Below are 20410 nucleotides of genomic sequence, written 5' to 3'. Positions count from 1 at the left end.
AGGTTTACCCCACGGAAGAATTATATCATTAATTCATCTTTAGATACCTTAATTTTTATAGAGCCTGTGCTATATAGCTGTTGCATTAAAGGAGTACTCTGCTGCTCAGCGTTTGGAACAAACTGTTCCAAACGCTGGAGCCACCCCAGGGGGCTCGTGACATCATAGCCACACCCCCTCATGATGTCCCGCTCCAGCCCCTAATGCTGTCACACCCCGCCCCCTCAATGCAAGTCTGTGGGAGGGGGCGTGACAGCCGTCACGCCTCCTCCCATAGGCTTGCATTGAAGGAGCGGGGCGTGACATCATGAGGAGGCTGGGCTATGACATCACGAGCTCCCGCCGCCGGCTCCAGCATTGAGAACAGTTAGTTCCAAACGCTGAGCAGCGGAGTACCCCTTTAAGGAAGTGCTGATCTTTGATTCTCAAAGTGAATGGACTATGTCAAATCAATCGAGTACATTCTTGGCTAATAGTGCAGGGTTCAGTCTTAAGTGCTTTCAGAGGAGACAAATTAAGGCAAAGTTGACCTAGTTTCTTGACATCATGCATGGCTGACCGGCCAGTGCATGCATTTGGAGACTGCTAAACATACAGCACATTTATTATGGTTGAACAAGCTTCCTTGATATACTGGAAATGCTTATGAGGTTCTCTTATAATTCAACATCAAAAGGGCAGCTTCTCATCTAAGGAATTTTCACTGAACACATTTTCTCTCTTGCAAAAAAATTCTCTAAAAGTATAACGTTTGATCAACACAAAATAACATATAGAGTCATTAAACGGAGAGAATAAACATTAAAAGAAAAAGATTTGTTTTTCTGAATTAATTGTAAATCAGATGATAAAATAAACATCAGTCATCTAAAATAATAATGCAAACCATTATCAGGTACACACACACACATCTCCTTAGACCCCCACCTATCATGAAATGACAGAGATGCAGTGCTGGGGTAGCACTCCATCCCCTTTTTCCCTACATCAGGCTTTGTTACCCATGGAGCTTTCAGTCAAATTACTCAAAGTCTAGTCTAAAGTTCCCCATACACTTACAATAGTTGTTTGGCAAGGCATGCTTATGTTGTCGATAGGAAGCAGAGCAAGCAACTGTAGGAGACCTTTAAGAACTAAGGATCAAACATGTCAAAGGATAGGGCATAAGTTTTAGATCGCAGGGGGTCCGGGCGCTGGGGCCCCCCTGCGATCTCCTGTTTGAAGTCCGGCTCTCCTCCACAGCGGTGCGTCGTGACCCCCTCCCTAAGCAGGGGCAGCTACACACCCTCTATATAGCTCTATGGGAGAGCCATTCGTCAATCTTTGGCTCTCCCATAGAGCTATATAGGGGTCGTGGCGGCCCCCGCTTCGGGCGGGGGTCGTGACGTGCTGCTGTGAAGGGGAGCCAGGGCCTAATCATGCCTAATGTCATACTTTAGATGGTTAGCCTATCCCATTGAAATTGTCAGGTTTATCTGACCTAAGTCTTTTGTATATAGCCACGTTTAGACATTTTTTTTTGAAAGCAGTGTTGCACTGAAATAAAATAAAAATGTTGCCAAAATTTTTATAATTTCAGTATGATTTGTTGTGGGTCTCATCTGTATCGTGGTTTTATCCATTAAATGGATAGGTGGCTCCCGTTGATCCCATCCAACAACTTATTCCCCTCTCTACCTCAGCTGAGCATTTTTGTTTTTGTCTTTAAAAAAACACACAGCTACATTCCTAAAGATGGCCATCCACATGAGATGTTGATCTAAGTTAGAGCCCTAATAAAGCAGTGAGCCCTGAAGTAAGTACATAATAAGCAGGATATACTCACAGATAGTGATCTGTTCAGAATGTGCATGACCACACCTGTGCTTCCATTTTCATTTACTAAATGGACATCTATAAAAGATTGTTCCATGTATAGTCAAGCAATAAACCAGTTCCCATGTACACACCTTAGATATCAATGTTTATGTCTAAACTTTAAAGGGAGCTAATTTTCAGGAAATAACTGTGCACCCTTTTCACAATATTGGATGCTGTTGTAGGTTGGTAGATCACAGTCCCACAGTGTGAGGAATACAACTGTATGCCTTTTATGAAATAGAAAAGTCAATTCATTTGTTATAGCAAAACTTGGAAAAAAAACAACACAATCCATGCATCTCATTGTCCCAGACCATATATTGACCAGATTTCGGGCATAGGTCTACCTTAGGATCTAAAAGGACCATTGATCTTAAAATGTGTAAAATAAATTTTCTAAAATGTTAAGTATGGATTCTTAATAAGTTACAATTTGTTTTTCATGTACACTACATCTTCTTGTCTGCAGATTATTAATAAATGAAATAATGTCTTTGTGTTTCAGAGTAAAGATGGGAAGACACCTCTGCACATGACTGCTATTCATGGTCGCTTTTCCAGGTCTCAGACGATAATCCAAAATGGTAATGGTTTCCTTTTCCTGATACATACCTTGAATTTCCCTGCAAATAATCACAGTAACATTAAATGATACACGTTCAGGTTGCGTACAGCCACCACCAAGTAGAGCTTTCAGTCTACTGTTTTATTATTGAGTTCAGCTTCACTTAGGCTAGGTTTACATAACCATTTGCATCCGACCGGTTAAGGGTCCCTGAAATGGGTTGAAGGCTTACCCAACCCATGACGCACATGAATGTCATGGGTCGGGAAGAGGTTAATATATCTATTACGAGATAAATATACATTATATGTACCTTATCATGGAAGTATTATAAATATATTGTCTCGCAAAATCTTGCTATATTGATGTGCTTTGGCAAAACACAAATTTTTTTTTCCAATAAAATGTGCTATTGGGCAAAAGTAATAAAATTATCATATTTTGTATTGTCATATTCTTAGAAACCCATAAATTAAAAGTAATACATTTTTGATGCATAGTGAACTGTGTCAATTTAAAACAAAATAAACTGGTGAAAAAAGGAAGAAAAAACATTGTACACCAAATTGATGCCACTGAAATAATGCAAGTTAATCCACAAAAAAAGGCCTTATACAGCTCTCTAAATATGTCAATGCAAAAAGAAAAAAGGCTAATATATGCCTAGTAAAAGCTCTTGTAATAAAGCTGTTAAAGTGTACCTCTGGGAATACTACTTATTCAAATTCCTCTTATATTTTTTTTTATAGAGTGATGTATAAACAGTTTAAATCAACGTTATGAGCTTTTTTGTTTTTAATTTTCCTTGTTTTATTTTAGCCATTTGTTCAACTGCTTTTGTAAAAATATTCTCAGCTGGCAGTAGCAAGGGACTAAACTTTACTAAGGAGCCGCTAGCACCATCAGATTAGTTCTTCCTCCCTTGCTACTGTTGGAGATGTGTATTATAATAAGCCATTTAGCTGTTGTCAAATGAAGATTTTCCACAGCACATGGACCACCAATGGATAAAATAAATAAAATGTGACAGAGAGGAATGAGGCACTAATGTTATCTTGCAATTTTCAACTTTGTCAAGCTTTATAACAAAAAAACAAGGTATACTTTTACTAAAACAGAACTTAATACATTTTTCTATGCAACCCATTTACACTTATCCATTAGAGGTTAAAGGTGTACTCCGGGGAAGTTAAGAAAAATAAAAATGCCCCAAAGCCACCACAATACATGTTCTGTATCCCCTGTAGTTATTCATGTGGTTTTTGCACCTCCTTTGGCCCCTGATGTCTCCTAAATATTGTTCATTGTTTGCAGCACAGACTACAACTCCCAGAAGTCAGTGCAGCTCTGTGTAATAGCTGCCAGGCAATTGCTTTCACTGTGTGCATGCTGTGTAGTTGTAGACACACTGTACAGGTCTTTTCTTTCAGACTATAATCTCTCCCTACCTCCCCCCCCCCCTTACAATAAATCATGCTATGCCCTCAATAGCAGAAGTCAGTGATTAGATCTACAGCAGGAAAAGAGCAGTGTTATGTGCTGAGGAGACTCTTTCTTTGCTGGCAAGGTGTTGTCTTGAAGGGTGGGGGCTAGGTCTCACTGAGGGATTTACACTGTGACATGCAGGATCAGATTATGACCTCTTTCTCTCACTCCCTGCATATAAGTGATAGCTGACAGAGGTAAACTGCTCTATATAGCTAATGGATGATATTTAGACAAATACATAGGTTGGTGAGAGGGAAAGGATGGGCTATGGGTTTAGTTCCCCGGAGTACCCCTTTAATCTACTGAATTATACTTTTAGATTGCATCCTTATGAAAGCCACACATTACATGCAATGTCCCATATCGACACCCTGCCAATCCTCAATTGATGACCTTTCCTTAATAGTTTTACCCTGAAAAACCACTTAAATTCTGTGTAAAAACGCCAGCGTTTTTGTATCTCTAGTTCATTTTATTGAAGGGTATTTGCGTGTGCTGCCACCTCTGTCTCGCAACGTGGGAACCTATGACCGTGTAAGCAATGAAATCTTCCAGCATTATCTTATAAAGCAGGAGGAGCTGAACAGATTGATTGTATAGTTTTGTGGGAAAAGATTCCGAATAACTTGTATTTTATTCATTGAAAAATCAGCTTTTGAAGTCCCTTGGGAGGTCGTAGTCAGTGATTGACATCTATGTTGTCTGCATGCTCACACAGGAAAGGCCTTACTACATGAGACCACCTACTGGATTTAAAAGGGTTATCCAGCAAACTTTCTTTTTTTTTTCTCAAACCTATGCCCCCAGGCTGTGTAATAATAATAATACTTGCCTAACATCTGGTATCGTGGGAACCCGGTCTCCGCTGGTACTTGGCATCCTGGAGCTGCAGACATTACACTGCAGCACTGCGCCCCAATCACTGGCCTCATCAGTCAGTTCATCGGTCAGTGATTGGTGGAGTGGCAATGTGATGTAGTATCTGCAGCTTCCGGAAACAAAGTGTCATTAGGGTTCCTGGTCTCCTCTCAACTCTAACAGATGCTAACACAGCCAAGGCTCAAATCTTAAAATAATGTTTGCTGGATAACCCATTTAAGCCAAGAATGAGCAGGGACTTTAATGAGTAAGTTTCATTTCTTCTGAATCTTTTCTCACAGATCTATATATTAATCTGCTCAGCTCCTCCTGCTTATTACACTGCCAGAATCATTTAATAGACGTTCCCTTTAAAGAGAACCTGTCAGGTTTCTGTTTCCCCACACACTGTCTCCCTCACAGGTAAAACAGTGTTTTGAAACTGTTTTCCTATACCCTGTGTCAGGCTGCATAGAACCAATAAAACACAACTTTGAATGGCGCACACACCCTAGTCAAGTGACTGAAAGCCACTCTGTCCACAACTGGATACCAATCACTCTTTATTGTGCCCTTGTTCTTCCTATTCAAGCTTGATTTACAGCCCAAGGGCGGAAAGAAGCCCTAGGTCAGTGGAGTTGACCTCCTATGTTCAAGATAGTGTTAAGGAATGTCACACTTTGACCTCAAGCTTAAAAAAAAAGTCTGTGTGTGTATATATATATGTATAATCACACACCATGCACAGTCTGCGCCTACTTGTGGATTAAGTAGCATTAAAAACTATTCTTTCTGACATGGATCTTGATGTTTTTCTGCTGCATTTCTTTAGTATTTCCGTTCTGTTAGCTGCCTGTGCAGCATATAGCAGTTTAAGTTTTATGAGCTACACAGGATAGACCTCTTATTTATTGCTTTGCCCTTTACTTAGTTTACCAGCTTCTGTTCCTCCTTCAGCCCCAGTTGTGGGTATGACATAAATAATTCAGCTTTGCCTTTCCCCACTGACCTTGTGAAAATAACTGATAAGACTTCTCATAAAATGAAATGACAGCCTGGGTGTTTCCGTTTCACTGCTGGTGACAAATTTTGGTAGGCTGCATTAAAGCGATAATGTCTTTGGGTATGGATGCTAATGAAAAATCTCAACCAGACAAATGATTGTGAATTAACTGAGAATAGTTGTGTGATATCTTTTGCAATATATTTTGTGTGCATCTTTTGCTCTTGAAAGTCAGACATTATTATAAAGGGAAATGAATGTACTGTATTAAAAAAATATGAAGTTTTACTATGTTTTATTTGTCTTTAAAAAAGCTGCCACTAGTTGTCTCCCTACATGTCCAGAGCACATTTCCCCCCATCTTTTTCACAGACTTTGGACTCCTGCTGGCCTGGCAGAAGTTCACAATCAGGAAATGCTGAGAGAGGGGGGTGGGGGGTGTGCAGTCTTATGCAATCAGAGCTCATCTCACACACTGAACTGCTCTGGGCTGTGTGTAGCAGAGTGAGGGAGGAAGATCTCCCCTGTATGGCTTCAGATGATGTCACGCCTGCTGGGTAATGCCCCTTCCCAGTCTGTGAATCTGACTGAGACTGAGCAGAAAATATAGGTAGAAAACTAAAATATAATAAAAATAGAGGCAGGGGGTGGTTTATGATGGGTGCAGTGAACTGGAAGGATTTTAAAATTTAACCAGATCATGAGAGGTACTCTTTAAGTGTACTATTGGGACATGTGAGTCAGAGCGGAGAGCCAGCCCCTTTCCTCTAACCGTTGCCAACTTTTTTTGGCAAATTCAAATTTTTGGTGTCTCTGATTGGCATTAGCTCTTGTATTAAAGAAGCTATGTTGAGATGATGCCTTAAGATTTATGAATGAAGCAGACTTTCTTTTACATCCCTTACTAATTAAATAGGCACTTTCAGTAGTACAGTTGATTATAAAAAATAAAAAAAACTTTGTTACATATATTAGACACCTATTTCACCTATTAGCAAAGTTTTCCCCTCCCCCACCTCTGAATATCAACTCAGCTTTGTCTTGTGTCTGCAAGACAAAGCAATACAAGTCTGGGGTGGGGGTGGGGGGGGGGGGAGCAAGGGAGCTCCTCCCACCAGGTGTATGAAATGAATCTTGCAGAGTAGAAATCTGCTAAAAAAAAAAAAAAGTTATATAATGGCCCGAAATAGTGCTGCTCCTTATGTGCACTCGGGGCAGCGTATGAAAATTAACCTGAAAGAATAGGTAGGTTTTAAAACTAGTTTTATTTATTAGGGCGGAATGACTCTCATTTGTGGCTCCTATTTCTAACCATATTCTGCCTTTTCTATTGTATGTTATAGGAGCTGAAATAGACTGTGAAGACAAGAATGGTAACACTCCTCTCCACATAGCAGCTCGATATGGCCATGAGCTCCTCATCAACACTTTAATCACAAATGGTGCAGATACCTCAAAGTAAGTGTGTGACTGAATACAAGAATTTGTGTTGATGATAACCAGTAGGAAAATAAGTATTAAATATGTTTGAAATTTTCTGTGTAGATTTTTTTTCTAGGGGTTTTTAAGTAATACAGTCAAGTATGGAGAGGATTCAGCTCTCCCCCTTGCCCACTCTGCATCCCGGACTGGGATACTCCAATCCCAGATAAGAATGCAGTAACAAAAGAATTGTCCAGCCCAGATTCAGTGTATGATATTCTTTATTCACAGGATACAAACATGTACAAAAGGTGACACCGTTTGGCCACTGTATGTGGTCTTAATCATACCTATGACTAAGGCCACATACAGTGGCCGCAACGTGTCACCTTTTGTACATGTTTGTATCCTGTGAATAAAGAATATCATACACTGTATCTGCGCTGGACAATTCTTTTGTCACTACAATCAAGTATGCAATGCTCTACAAACACACAAACCGCACAAATACAGTTTAAATAATTTCGTGTGGATGGTTTCGGTCCTCCTTCTCTGAACCTTCAGCATTCTGTAATCTACGACTCCTCTCGTGCTTCTTAAAGGAGTACCCCGGTTTACTAAAATTTATCCCCTAGCCAATGGATAGGGGATAAGTTTACAATCACCCTCTCTATGCATCTCTATGGTAGAGCCGGAGTATATCGTATGTGTATCTCGGGGTCTCCCATAGCGATTCATGAAGGGGTTGTTTCGAACAGCACTTCGTGCTGTGGTCGACATGGCTCTTTTCATGCAGAGAGCCGGGCACCATGCAGGAGATCATCGGGGGTCCAAGTGGTCAGACCTCCTGTGATCGGACACTTATACATTTTAGTAAACCAGAGTACTCCTATAACTCAGATTTTATTCTTTAGCCACTTAAAGACACACTTAAAGGCAATAGTGGGATGTCCCAGCAGATGGAGAGAGCACAGAGGAGTGCTATCAGACAGCACAGAGGAGTGCTATGAGACAGGAGAGAGGACAGAGGAGTGCTATCAGACAGGAGCGAGCATAGAGGAGTGCTATGAGCCAGAAGTGAACACACAGGAGTGCTATCAGACAGGAGAGCGCACAGAGGAGTGCCATCAGACAGGAGAGCGCACAGAGGAGTGCCATCAGACAGGAGAGAGCACAGAGGAGTGCCATCAGACAGGAGAGAGCACAGAGGAGTGCCATCAGACAGGAGAGAGCACAGAGGAGTGCCATCAGACAGGAGAGAGCACAGAGGAGTGCCATCAGACAGGAGAGAGCACAGAGGAGTGCCATCAGACAGGAGAGAGCACAGAGGAGTGCCATCAGACAGGAGAGAGCACAGAGGAGTGCCATCAGACAGGAGAGAGCACAGAGGAGTGCCATCAGACAGGAGAGAGCACAGAGGAGTGCCATCAGACAGGAGAGAGCACAGAGGAGTGCCATCAGACAGGAGAGAGCACAGAGGAGTGCCATCAGACAGGAGAGAGCACAGAGGAGTGCCATCAGACAGGAGAGAGCACAGAGGAGTGCCATCAGACAGGAGAGAGCACAGAGGAGTGCCATCAGACAGGAGAGAGCACAGAGGAGTGCCATCAGACAGGAGAGAGCACAGAGGAGTGCCATCAGACAGGAGAGAGCACAGAGGAGTGCCATCAGACAGGAGAGAGCACAGAGGAGTGCCATCAGACAGAGGAGTGCCATCAGACAGGGGAGAGCACAGAGGAGTGCCATCAGACAGGGGAGCACAGAGGAGTGCTATCAGACAGGAGAGAGCACAGAGGAGTGCTAGCCCACCCTCACTTACTGGACTTTGTCCATGCTTGTGCTTCAGCTTGGACAAAGCCATGATTTCTATAAAAAGGAAATAACATTTTCTTTTAAAGTATAATAGAAAGGTTAATGTTTGAAAAAGATGTACAACATTTAAAAAGTTTTGAATCTGACAGTGCCCATTTAAGTCCTAGAGGTTAATCCACTCCTTTTTGGTCAGTTTTATATCCTGTAGGACCTTTAATTCTATGTCGGAGTGCCTGCTTTTCCCACTTATAACTGCTTCCTGCGCTGTCACCAAAGCCGTAGAATCACATTATGCTGTGCTTTTGACAGGAGAAAGGTGCTAAGGAGTTGGAGCAGGAAGCTCCTTCTCCTAATTCAGTTATAAGTGGGAATAACAGGCGCTCAGAAGGTATTTCATTGTCAAATTCAAAATGAAACTGATTTATCAAAATGACTTGTGCACAGTGAAGCACATTTTTTATAATAGTTTTCACAACATTGGAGGTACACTTAATTTTTTAGGTATAGAAATATATCCATCCGTTCAACAGACACCCTCTGACTTTAGTAGTCAAAGGCACTGACTAAATAATATGCACTGTGCAAGTACAGTCATGGCCGTAAATGTTGGCACCCCTGACATTTTTCTAGAAAATGAAGTATTTCTCACAGAAAAGGATTGCAGTAACACATGTTTTGCTATACACATGTTTATTCCCGTTGTGTGTATTAGAACTAAATCAAAAAAAGGGAGGAAAAAAAGCAAATTGGATATAATGTCACACCAAACTCCAAAAATGGTCTGGACAAAATTATTGGCACCCTTTCAAAATTTTGGAAAAATAAGATTGTTTCAATCATGTGATTCTCCTTTAAACTCACTTGGGGCAAGTAACAGGTGTGGGCAATATAAAAATCACACCTGAAAGCAAATAAAAAGGAGAGAAGTTCACTTAGTCTTTGCATTGTGTGTCTGTGTGTGCGACACAAAGCATGGACAACAGAAAGAGGAGAAGAGAACTGTGAGGAATTGAGAACCTAAATTGTGGAAAAATATCAACAATCTCAAGGTTACAAGTCCATCTCCAGAGATCTAGATTTCCTTTGTCCACAGTGTGCAACATTATCAAGAAGTTTGCAACCCATGGCACTGTGGCTAATCTCCCTGGGCGTGGACAGAAGAGAAAAGTTGATGAAGTTGATGATAGTCTGGATGGTGGATAAGCAGCCCCATACAAGTTTGAAAGATATTCAAGCTGTCCTGCAGGCTAAGGGAGCATCAGTGTCAGCTTGAACTATGCGTCGAAATTTAAATGAAATGAAACGCTATGGCAGGAGACCCAGGAGGACCCCACTGCTGACACAGAGGCATAAAAATGCAAGACTACATTTTGCCAAAATGAACTTGAGTAAGCCAAAATCCTTCTGTGAAAACATCTTGTGGACAGATGAGACCAAGATAGAGCTTTTTGGTAAAGCACATCATTCTACTGTTTACCGAAAATGGAATGAGACCTACAAAGAAAAAAACACAGTACCTACAGTGAAATATGGTGGCGGTTCAATTATGTTTTTTGGTTGTTTTGCTGTCTCTGGCACTGGGTGCCTTGAAAGTGTGCAAGGCATCATGAAATCTGAGTATTACCAACGGATTTTGGATTGCACTGTACAGCCCAGTGTCAGAAAGCTGGGTTTGCATCAGAGATCTTGGGTCTTCCAGTAGGACAATGTCAAACATATGTCAAAAAGCACCCAGAAATGGATGGCAACAAAGCGCTGGAGAGTTCTGAAGTGGCCAGCAATGAGTCCAGATCTAAATCCCACTGAACACCTGTGGAGAAATCTTAAAATTGCTGTTGGAAAAAGGCGCCCTTCCAATAAGAGAGACCTGGAGCAGTTTGCAAAGGAAGAGGGGTCCAACATTCCGGCTGAGAGGTGTAAGAAGCTTATTGATGGTTATAGGAAGCGACTGATTTCAGGCGTGAACACGGAAGCCCGCACACAGCGTTCAGGAACTCGATGTGAACATTGAGTTCCTGAACGCTGGGGAGCTGAGTGACCCTTTAAGGGTGGCAATAATTTTGTCCAGCCCATTTTTAGAGTTTGACATTATGCCCAATTTGCTTTCTTTCCCCCCTTTTTTGGTTTAGTCCCAATACATACAAAGGGAACAAACATGTGTATAGCAAAACATATGTTACTGCAATCCTTTTCTGTGAGAAATACATTTTCTTGAAAAACTTTAGGGGTGCCAACATTTACGGCCATGACTGTATAGGCCTTTTATTTTAAATAAAGTTAGGTTGTAAAGGATACCTATAATAAAACATAACCGAAACTGGATTAAATCTTGGTATCTGTTGAAGTTTTGTACTTGGCTAAATTATCTGAATGCTAAAACTTGAACTTTTGCAGACGAGGCATCCATGGAATGTTTCCTCTCCATCTGGCTGCACTGAGCGGCTTCTCGGATTGCTGCAGAAAGCTCCTCTCTTCAGGTTAGTTATATGATCTGGAACCTGATATCACGACATGCCATGTATTTTATTTACTCAATAAACCAGTTCAAATTCATATAAAACATTTTTTTTTTAAAGTACCTAAATATGTGTTTTTTCACGTGACGCTGGATACGTATTACATAGTGGTCGCTGCTGCGTCAAGTTTGTATCACCAGTAGAGATGAGCGAACTTACAGTAAATTCGATTCGTCACGAACTTCTCGGCTCGGCAGTTGATGCCTTATCCTGCATAAATTAGTTCAGCTTTCAGGTGCTAGAAAAGGTGGACACACTGCTAGGAAAGAGTCTTTGAGAACTGTATCCACCTGTTCCAGCCCACCGGAGCACCTGAAGGCTGAACTAATTTATGCAGGATAAGTCATCAACTACCGAGCCGAGAAGTTCGTGACGAATCAAATTTACTGTAAGTTCGCTCATCTCTAATCACCAGCTCTCAGCTAATGCAGTGCAGGGAAACAGTATATTATTCCCAGAAGGTTTTTTGTTTTTTAAACAATTATGAAGTAGTTGTATGGCGAAAATGATTTACTTAAGAAATATTTGTATGGCGAAAATGATTTACTTCCTGCTTATTTCAGTCTGTGGTGAGTTTTACTATTGTTTTGGGGATCTTTTCTCTTTTTCTAAGTTTGAAGTTAAATGAGAAATTTACCTCCTTTTATGCAGATTAGGAACAGGTTGATATTTCGGTGGGTAACTTTTGTTCATGAAAAACTTCTGACAGGGAGAGAGCCAATCCATCACCACTCCATCACTTACACTGCCCAATTTTAAATTCCAAAACCATAGTAGACATAATGGTCACATCAGCACTAGGCACCAGTATTCATGTTCTGCTATGGGGGTGCTTAAACTATGTTGTACAAAAATATGGCTACGAAAGGCTGTGATTTGCAATTTTAATTTACTTGGCCGTCTGCAAATAGTTATGATAGAATCTAATGTATTCTGCCAAGAATCTATATACACAACCACATTGAAATAAAGGTAACAAGGGGAAAAAGACACATAAAGTGGTATATGTGCATGGAATTTACATTCGATCCGATTTCACTGTCACTTAACACAAATAATCTTTTCTATTTTAGGTTTTGATATAGATACATCAGATGACTTTGGCAGGACCTGTCTTCATGCTGCTGCAGCTGGAGGGTTTGTTTAATTTCCTCATAACTAAAATGATAAAATCTGATTTCTATTTGATAAAGTGTGTGCTGTGCGTGTATATATATATATATATATATATATATATATATATATATATATATATATATATATATATATACACTTCCATACATAAATGTACACAGAGAGAGAGGGATGGAGAGATATAGATTTCACATGAGGACCAGCTAATTTTGGGCCTCTTTAAAGGGGTACTCCGCACCCCTAGACATCTTATCCTCTAAGATGTCAGATTGCCGGGATCCCGCTGCTGGGGACCCCCGGGATCTCGGCTGCTTCACCCACCTGTACGGCTCCCACCTCACACCTCATCGGCAACACTGGAGGCTTCGGATCCCGACCACAATGGCAGACGAGCGTGACATCAAGACTCCGCCTTGTGTGACGTCACGCCCCACCCCCTCAATGCAAGTCTATGGGAAGGGGTATGACTGACCTCCCATAGACTTGCATTGAGGGGGCGGGGCGTGACGTCACGCTCGTCCGCCATTGTGGTCGGGATCCAAAGCCTCCAGCGTTGCCGGTGTGAGGTGGAAGCCGTACAGGTGGGTGCAGCAGCCGAGATCCTTTGGATAGGGGATAAGATGTCTAGGGGTGCGGAGTACCCTTTTAACAATACACTGCCACCATTTTTTCTTTATATTTAATTGTATTCCAGTACCTGTAAAAAAAAAAAAAAAAAAAAAAAAATTTATTTAACAATCTATAGAGCTGTTAAAGATATTTTATAAGGGAAGCTTATGGCACTTGGCATTATCTAATTGCTTCAGTAATGCCTTTACAGTATTACAGTGTATTAATGCTGGTCATTGTTTTAATGAGACAAGGCCTTCTGCCTTAGAAAAAATACACTTAGCAACAGTAAAAAATTTATTAACCAATAAGGTAACATGCAGAGTCCCTTCATTTTAGCCATGGTAACTTCTATACAAAACTTGGGCAGAAGAAAAGTTGACTATTTGTCCCTAGCAAACAATCGGATCACTACTTTTATTTTTCAGAGGCCTTTTAAAAAAATGAAAATAGCAATCTAATTGGTTGCTATGGGCTTTTCCTCTGCACAGATTTTCAGAAATCTACCCCATTATGTTTGTGCCCTTTTCTATTAGCAGCAGGATAAAATGTGTAGACAGCCTATGAATATAGACAAAAATAGGTTTAAAAGTGCCACATCCATTCTTCTTTACATTACTTGTATTGTGAAGTCCATATTTATTCTTGGATGTTTTGAGCATCCTCTGGTCATTCTTTGTAATGTTTGTGGTGTATGGACATATGCATTGTGTGGAAGAGCAGTGCCTGGTAGGGATTTCTTTCTTGCACCTAGATTTGAAATAGTTTGCTTCAGTATTGGTTTAACATGTATGATTCCTTTTCAGAAACCTGGAGTGTCTGAACCTGTTGTTAAACACTGGGGCAGACTTCAACAAAAAAGACAAGTTTGGGAGGTAAGTGCTTCTAGCTGGGTTTAGGGTTATTTATGCATTCTCTACTTGTCCCCATTCAATTGTTTTTTCATTGCTTCTCCAAGTAAAGAAAGATTTAGGCTGGTGGTGGTTTTATTATTATTATTGAGCTTTGAAGGTCATTTGGGAAAATGCATATTAAAGCACTGCAGTTTTTTTAAAGTATTACTTACTGTGCATTTAAAACAGATTAAATATTTTTACCCATTGAAACCGTGCTGACAGTAACTGCATGTAGTTTTGCATTGCGTTTATTTTTTTTCCTCCCCCTCACTGTCAAGACTCTTGTCTGAGAGAGAAGTGGATTGGGTCATTTGATTGCAATTTAAAAAAAAATAAAAAAAAATGAGACAATTGAAACCACAGGAGCCTGGCAATGACTTGCTTTCTTATTTTTTTACGTTACATACGCTGCAGATAAGTGTGGGTGTAGCGGGAGAGCTAGCAGTCAGCTGAACAAGTGAATAGCTGTGCTAGGTGTATGGTCAGCTTTAGTCCAGTCTACAATGTACTGTAGCACATACCGTATATACTCGAGTATAAGCAGAATTTTTCAGCACGATTTTTTTTGCTGAAAACGTCCCCCTCGGCTTATACTCAAGTGAACTCTCCGCTTGTCAATCCCTTCTCAGTGGTCTTCAACCTGCGGACCTCCAGATGTTGCAAAACTACAACTCCCAGCATGCCCTCACAGCCATCGGCTGTCCGGGCATGCTGGGAGTTGTAGTTTTGCAACATCTGGAGGTCTGCAGGTTGAAGACCACTGCTGGGCCTTCTTCATCATCCAGACCCCCCTTTTAGTTTTCTACTCACCTCCCCTCGGTGGGAAGGAAGGGTGAGCTGGTCTGGGCAATCTATGCTACAGGGACCGTCCGGTGGGGAGGGTTAGTTGTTCCGGGCTGTTCATCTTCACCAGGAGGCCCTCTTCTCCGCTCCGGGCCAGCCCCGGACTAGTGACGTTGCCTTGACGACAACGCACAGTGACGTCCCTGTGCATGATTGTCCCTGTGTCGTCGTCAAGGCAACGTTACTAGTCCGGGGCCGGCCCGGAGCGGAGAAGAGGGCCTCGATGGCTGTCCGGGCATGCTGGGAGTTGTAGTTTTGCAACATCTGGAGGTCTGCAGGTTGAAGACCACTGATTGAAGGCATTGACAGGCGGTGATAAAGAAGGGGAGGGGAATGATGACGGGGGTCTGGATGATGACAGGGGGTCTGATGTATTTCCCACCCTAGGCTTATAGTCGAGTCAATAACTTTTCCTGGGTTTTTGAAATTTTTGAAATTAGGGGCCTCAGCTTATATTCGGGTCGGCTTATTCTCTAGTATATATAGTACATAGCTGTATTTATTGACTACTGTACTCTCCAATATTACCTAATGAGTAAACAGGTCTGTCCTCCCTACACCAGTGATTCTATGTATGTTGGCGAGAACCCTTAATCGGGAGGCATACCTCCCAGCAGGGAACGCCTAGTCTGTAATGATAGTGTGCTTTAATATAGCATAGGGAAAGGGTTTGTCCAGGTTAGACAATAATGCTTATTACATGGTATGCTGCTTTTACTGCGATCTAGAGGAGTGGATCAAATGTGATCTTCACAAATTCACACAAGTCTATGACAAAGGTTTATAATTGGACACAAAGGTCCCTTAGGGCAGAGTGTTTCATAATACATCTCTAATTATCTGCCCTCTATACTGCCATCATATAGGAATCCTCTATATATTACATTATATACCATGAAAACAACACTAGAGTTTATGATTCCAAACATTTACCAACTTTATTCCAATAAAAAATAGACAACAATCATTATAAAATGTTAGGCAGGAGTACCTATAAACTTGTGGAGCCAAGAGGCACAGATCATAAATATGCAGTTTGTTTGTTATGCAAGAGAAAAATGATACTTTATAATAAACATATAATTGGCCTCATACCACTCTTATAACAGTTTATCCTCAGGGACCTAAATAAGGACACCTGCACTACTGGATAACTGCTCTCAAGTGTAACAGCAACATGATTGCATAAACATCACATTTTTGCAAACTTGCTATTTACAAACTATATCTTAGGCTGCTTTCACACTATAAAATTCATCCATTTTAAAGATCCGTTTGATGTTCCGTTATGAAAACCCTGAAAATCGGCCATTAAACGTCCGTTAGAAAATCCCATTATAGTCTATGAAATTTTTACATAATCCGTTTTAATCCGTTATAGTCCGTTATTAATAACGGACGTTATTTTGTGACGGAAGATAGTAATGGGAGAAATAGTTCATGCACTATTTCTTCCGTTCATTCTCCCGTCACAAAATAACGTCCATTATTAATAACGGACTATAACGGATTAAAACGAATAATGTAAAAATCCCATAAACTATAATGGGATTTTCTGACGGACGTTTAATGACCGCTTTTCAGGGTTTTCGTAACGGAACATCTTTAAAACGGATGAATTTTATAGTGTGAAAGCAGCCTTACCCATGCAGGACTGTCTGCTTGCCTCCGCAACCCCTACAGCTAAAGCTGCCTGTTTTTTTATTTATTTATTTATTTTATTTTATTTTAAAGTGGTACTCCCGTGGAAAACTTTTTTTTAAATCAACTGGTGCCAGAAAGTTAAACAGATTTGTAAACCACTTCTATAAAACATCTTAATCCTTCCAGTACTTTTTAGGGGCTGTATACTAAAGAGAAATCCAAAAAAGAAATGCATTTCCTCTGATGTCATGACCACAGTGCTCTCTGCTGACCTCTGCTGTCCATTTTGGGAACTTTCCAGAGCAGAAGAAAATCCCCATATCAAGCATATGGTGCTCTGGACAGTTCCTAAAATGGACAGCAGAGGTCAGCAGAGAGCACTGTGGTCATGACATCAGAGGAAATGCATTTCTTTTTGGGATTTCTCTTTAGTATACAGCCCCTAAAAAGTACTGGAAGGATTAAGATTTTTTAATAGAAGTGATTTACAAATCTGTTAAACTTTCTGGCACCCGTTGATTTAAAAAAATAAAATAAAAACAAATTCCACGGGAGTACCCCTTTAAAACATGTTGATAGGGTCTTCAAAACTACATCTACATGTATTGTTCATAGTATGACACCATATCCTTACTGATAGTGGCTCAGTTTACCAGTTTAATATGGTCTATTAAAAAAAACCCTGTGTTTTCACTTTACATGAAGGACTCCGCTTCACTATGCCGCTGCCAATTGTAACTATCAGTGCCTGTTTGCACTTGTGGGATCTGGAGCCAGTGTGAATGATCTGGATGAGAGGGGCTGTTCCCCACTGCACTATGCAGCTACATCAGACACAGACGGCAAGTAAGTTGTTTCATGTCACTATATAAGTTTGCTAGGTCTCATGAAGACTCATCAGCGGTATTGGACCTTCATCATATTTATTTCTATCTTGACTAGAGAATGTAGCCTTTTCAGAAGGGGTGTTCTTGGCTTGTTCTCTCAGCTAATTCTGACTGTCACGCAGCCTGCTACATGCACAAAGAACCACTTGTTTAAGTTCTTTAGGCTTTTTTTTTTTTTCCATCCAGAATTAATCTCAGTAACACTGAAGAAATTCTGTGATTAAAAGGACCGCCGGATTCTGATGTTGGGGTTTTTGTTTTTTGAGCTTTCAGTAGGAGCAGATTTTCTTTTTTTTCTTTTCTTTATAAAAGCCCAAATTTTGGCATCTGGATCAACTGTGGATAATGTTCACTTTAGTATTTTCAGAGACAGAATCATAGTGCGGTTTCCCAGCTATTTTTCAGGAAGCTACAATGAAAGGGTTAAGCAGAGTAAAATAGTCCCGTTGGGTGTATAGTATAATAATTATATTCACATAGGTTCATGAGCAGTGGTATTGTGCTGCGAGGCCAAGTTGCATGCAGTTTAACTAAAAGATTTTGCATTGGCTGTTATTGGCTGGATGGTTTTCACTCATGAAACATGTGAAATACTATACCAGGATAGAGTGGGGGGGGGGGGGGCTGTTAATTGTTGATTTATTATACTAGTGTTTTGGTTGTTCGCTTTGATTATGGAAAATTCCAATAAGGGTGCATTCACATCACGTTTTTTACATACAGTTGCTGTATACGGTTTTTATTGTGAAAACTGTATGCAACTGTATGAAAAAACTTATTGACTTGTCATACAAAACTGTACACAACTAGATGTATCCGGTTGTGTGCAGTTTTAGTATTTGTAAGTTGTTGTTTTTTCCTGTACGCAAAACCATGGTCTGCTACGCTTTTGTGCACAGGACTGTTTGGTTTTGGGATCTTTCTTAATGTAATAAAAACCAATATATACGATTTTTATAACATTGCACTCAATGCAAAATGCATTGGGGAAGATTTATCAAAACCTGTCCAGAGGAAAAGTTGCTGAGTTGCCCATAGCAACCAATCAGATCGCTTCTTTCATTTTTCAGAGGCCTTTTCAAATATGAAAGAAACAATCTGATTGGTTGCTATGGGCAACTCAGCTACGTTTTTGATAAATCTCTCCCGTTGAGCTTTAAAATACATACGGTTGTGTCAGTTATTTTTGTTTCCCTTTTAGGCAAGTAAAAAACTGATAAGGCAACCATGTGCGATAAACATGGTGTGAATGTAGCCTTTAAATTGTTTAAAAATAAAAGACTATTCTCATTTAAAAACCACAGTAGCTTGGCTGTTCATGGCAAGTTGCATGCAGTTTTGCCGTGTGACACACTAGGGACACGTGAACCTGGCCTTCTGGCTCTTATTCTGGTGCACTCTTATTGAACCTTGAGAAGTACAGCAAGGATATTGGTGTAGTTAAAATATTTGGGGTTTATGCTATGAACCTAGTAATCCAGGAAACGTTCTAATCCAGCCACATCTGCATTATTAGGTCTGCACTTAAGTAACCTTGTAAAATACTTGCAGGTGCAGAAAGGTGGCTTAAATCTCGACTGTACTTCTGTTTAGAATTGTTTTTAACAGCTCATTTCTGCCACCTAGTGACAAAGGTGTGAAACACAATACAGTGATCCCTCGACTTACAATGGCCTCAACATACAATAGTTTCAACATACAATGGTCCAGAAAAGACCATTGTAAGTTGAAACCAGACTCGACATACAATGTACAGACAGTCCAGATCTGTGATACCTGTCAATGGCCGGAAGATCTGACCAATCAGAATGGGCAATTTACTGGTAAAACACCAGTATTACTGAAGCGTATGCACTGACTGATGTCTGGTTGCTCCCCCTACAGTACAGGGAGGTATTACATGTTCTGTACACTTACCTGTATCAGGGTTAGCTGTTCCTTTGGACACCAGGTAAGGGCGACTCCATGTTACTTTTTTAGGACATTGCGTGTACTGTACAGGACCCCGAAGAAGCTCCTGTCCTCTACATAGACCAGTCTTTCCCAAGCAGGGTGCCCCCAGCTGTTGCAAAACTACAACTCCCAGCATGCCCGAACAGCCTTTGGCTGTCCGGGCATGCTGGGAGTTGTAGTTTTGCTACAGCTGGATGCTCCCTGCTTGGGAAACACTGACATAGACAGTGATAACAGCTCCCAGCAGATCTTTCTTACTTTTATATGTAAGGATTTGCTTTATCTATATTAGTTATCTACTTATTTTTCTTTAATTCTCACTTTTTCCTTTTTTCGGATGACATTTTGGATCTTGAGAACCAATTACCAGGTTTCCATAGAGTTCTGGTCTCAACATACAATGGTTTCAACATACAATGGTCGTCCCAGAACCAATTAATATTGTAACTTGAGGGACCACTGTATATAGTGTTAATACTGTGAGGAATATTCCGATATGACTTTTGACAGTTTCTGGTGACCATTGGATAAATTTTTTTTTTTTTTTTTTTTTCAACTTTATGTAGTACACAAAAATGGTGTTTTGTGAAACAATACACATGTGATAATGGTTCAGGCTAATTATTTTTACTTCATACAAGTTTTTTTATATCCCCCATTCATTTAGGTGCCTGGAATACTTATTAAGAAATGATGCAAACCCAGGAATCAGGGACAAACATGGGTACAATGCAGTTCATTACGCAGCTGCCTATGGTCATCGTTTATGTCTAGAATTGGTATGTATATAGTGTGTCGTGAAGACTTCACACCATTACTGTTACTGTTAAATGTTTAGTATACATTTTTCGTTACCACATGGTATTTAATCCTGAGACCCCCTGTTATCCTTTTGTCCTGATATCAGTATTTGTTTTACA

General features: G+C 40.6%; 1 protein-coding gene across 3 annotated transcripts in view; it reads left to right on the top strand.

Annotated features, from left to right (window-relative positions):
- Window positions 1-20410, top strand: part of ANKRD28 (ankyrin repeat domain 28) — a 156945-nt gene that overhangs the window by 98617 nt on the left and 37918 nt on the right. For all 3 annotated transcript variants that reach the window (XM_056519915.1, XM_056519913.1, XM_056519916.1), the window contains exons 9-15: window positions 2366-2444; window positions 7118-7232; window positions 11403-11485; window positions 12598-12661; window positions 14074-14142; window positions 17356-17496; window positions 20158-20269. In XM_056519915.1, the coding sequence (XP_056375890.1) occupies window positions 2366-2444; window positions 7118-7232; window positions 11403-11485; window positions 12598-12661; window positions 14074-14142; window positions 17356-17496; window positions 20158-20269 (663 nt within the window). The remainder of the gene's footprint in view (window positions 1-2365; window positions 2445-7117; window positions 7233-11402; window positions 11486-12597; window positions 12662-14073; window positions 14143-17355; window positions 17497-20157; window positions 20270-20410) is intronic.

Source organism: Hyla sarda, chromosome 5 (assembly GCF_029499605.1).
Source record: "Hyla sarda isolate aHylSar1 chromosome 5, aHylSar1.hap1, whole genome shotgun sequence".
Classification (NCBI taxonomy): domain Eukaryota; kingdom Metazoa; phylum Chordata; class Amphibia; order Anura; family Hylidae; genus Hyla; species Hyla sarda.
Note: the sequence above shows the minus strand (reverse complement) of the source record. Positions and strands in the feature narration are given on the sequence as shown.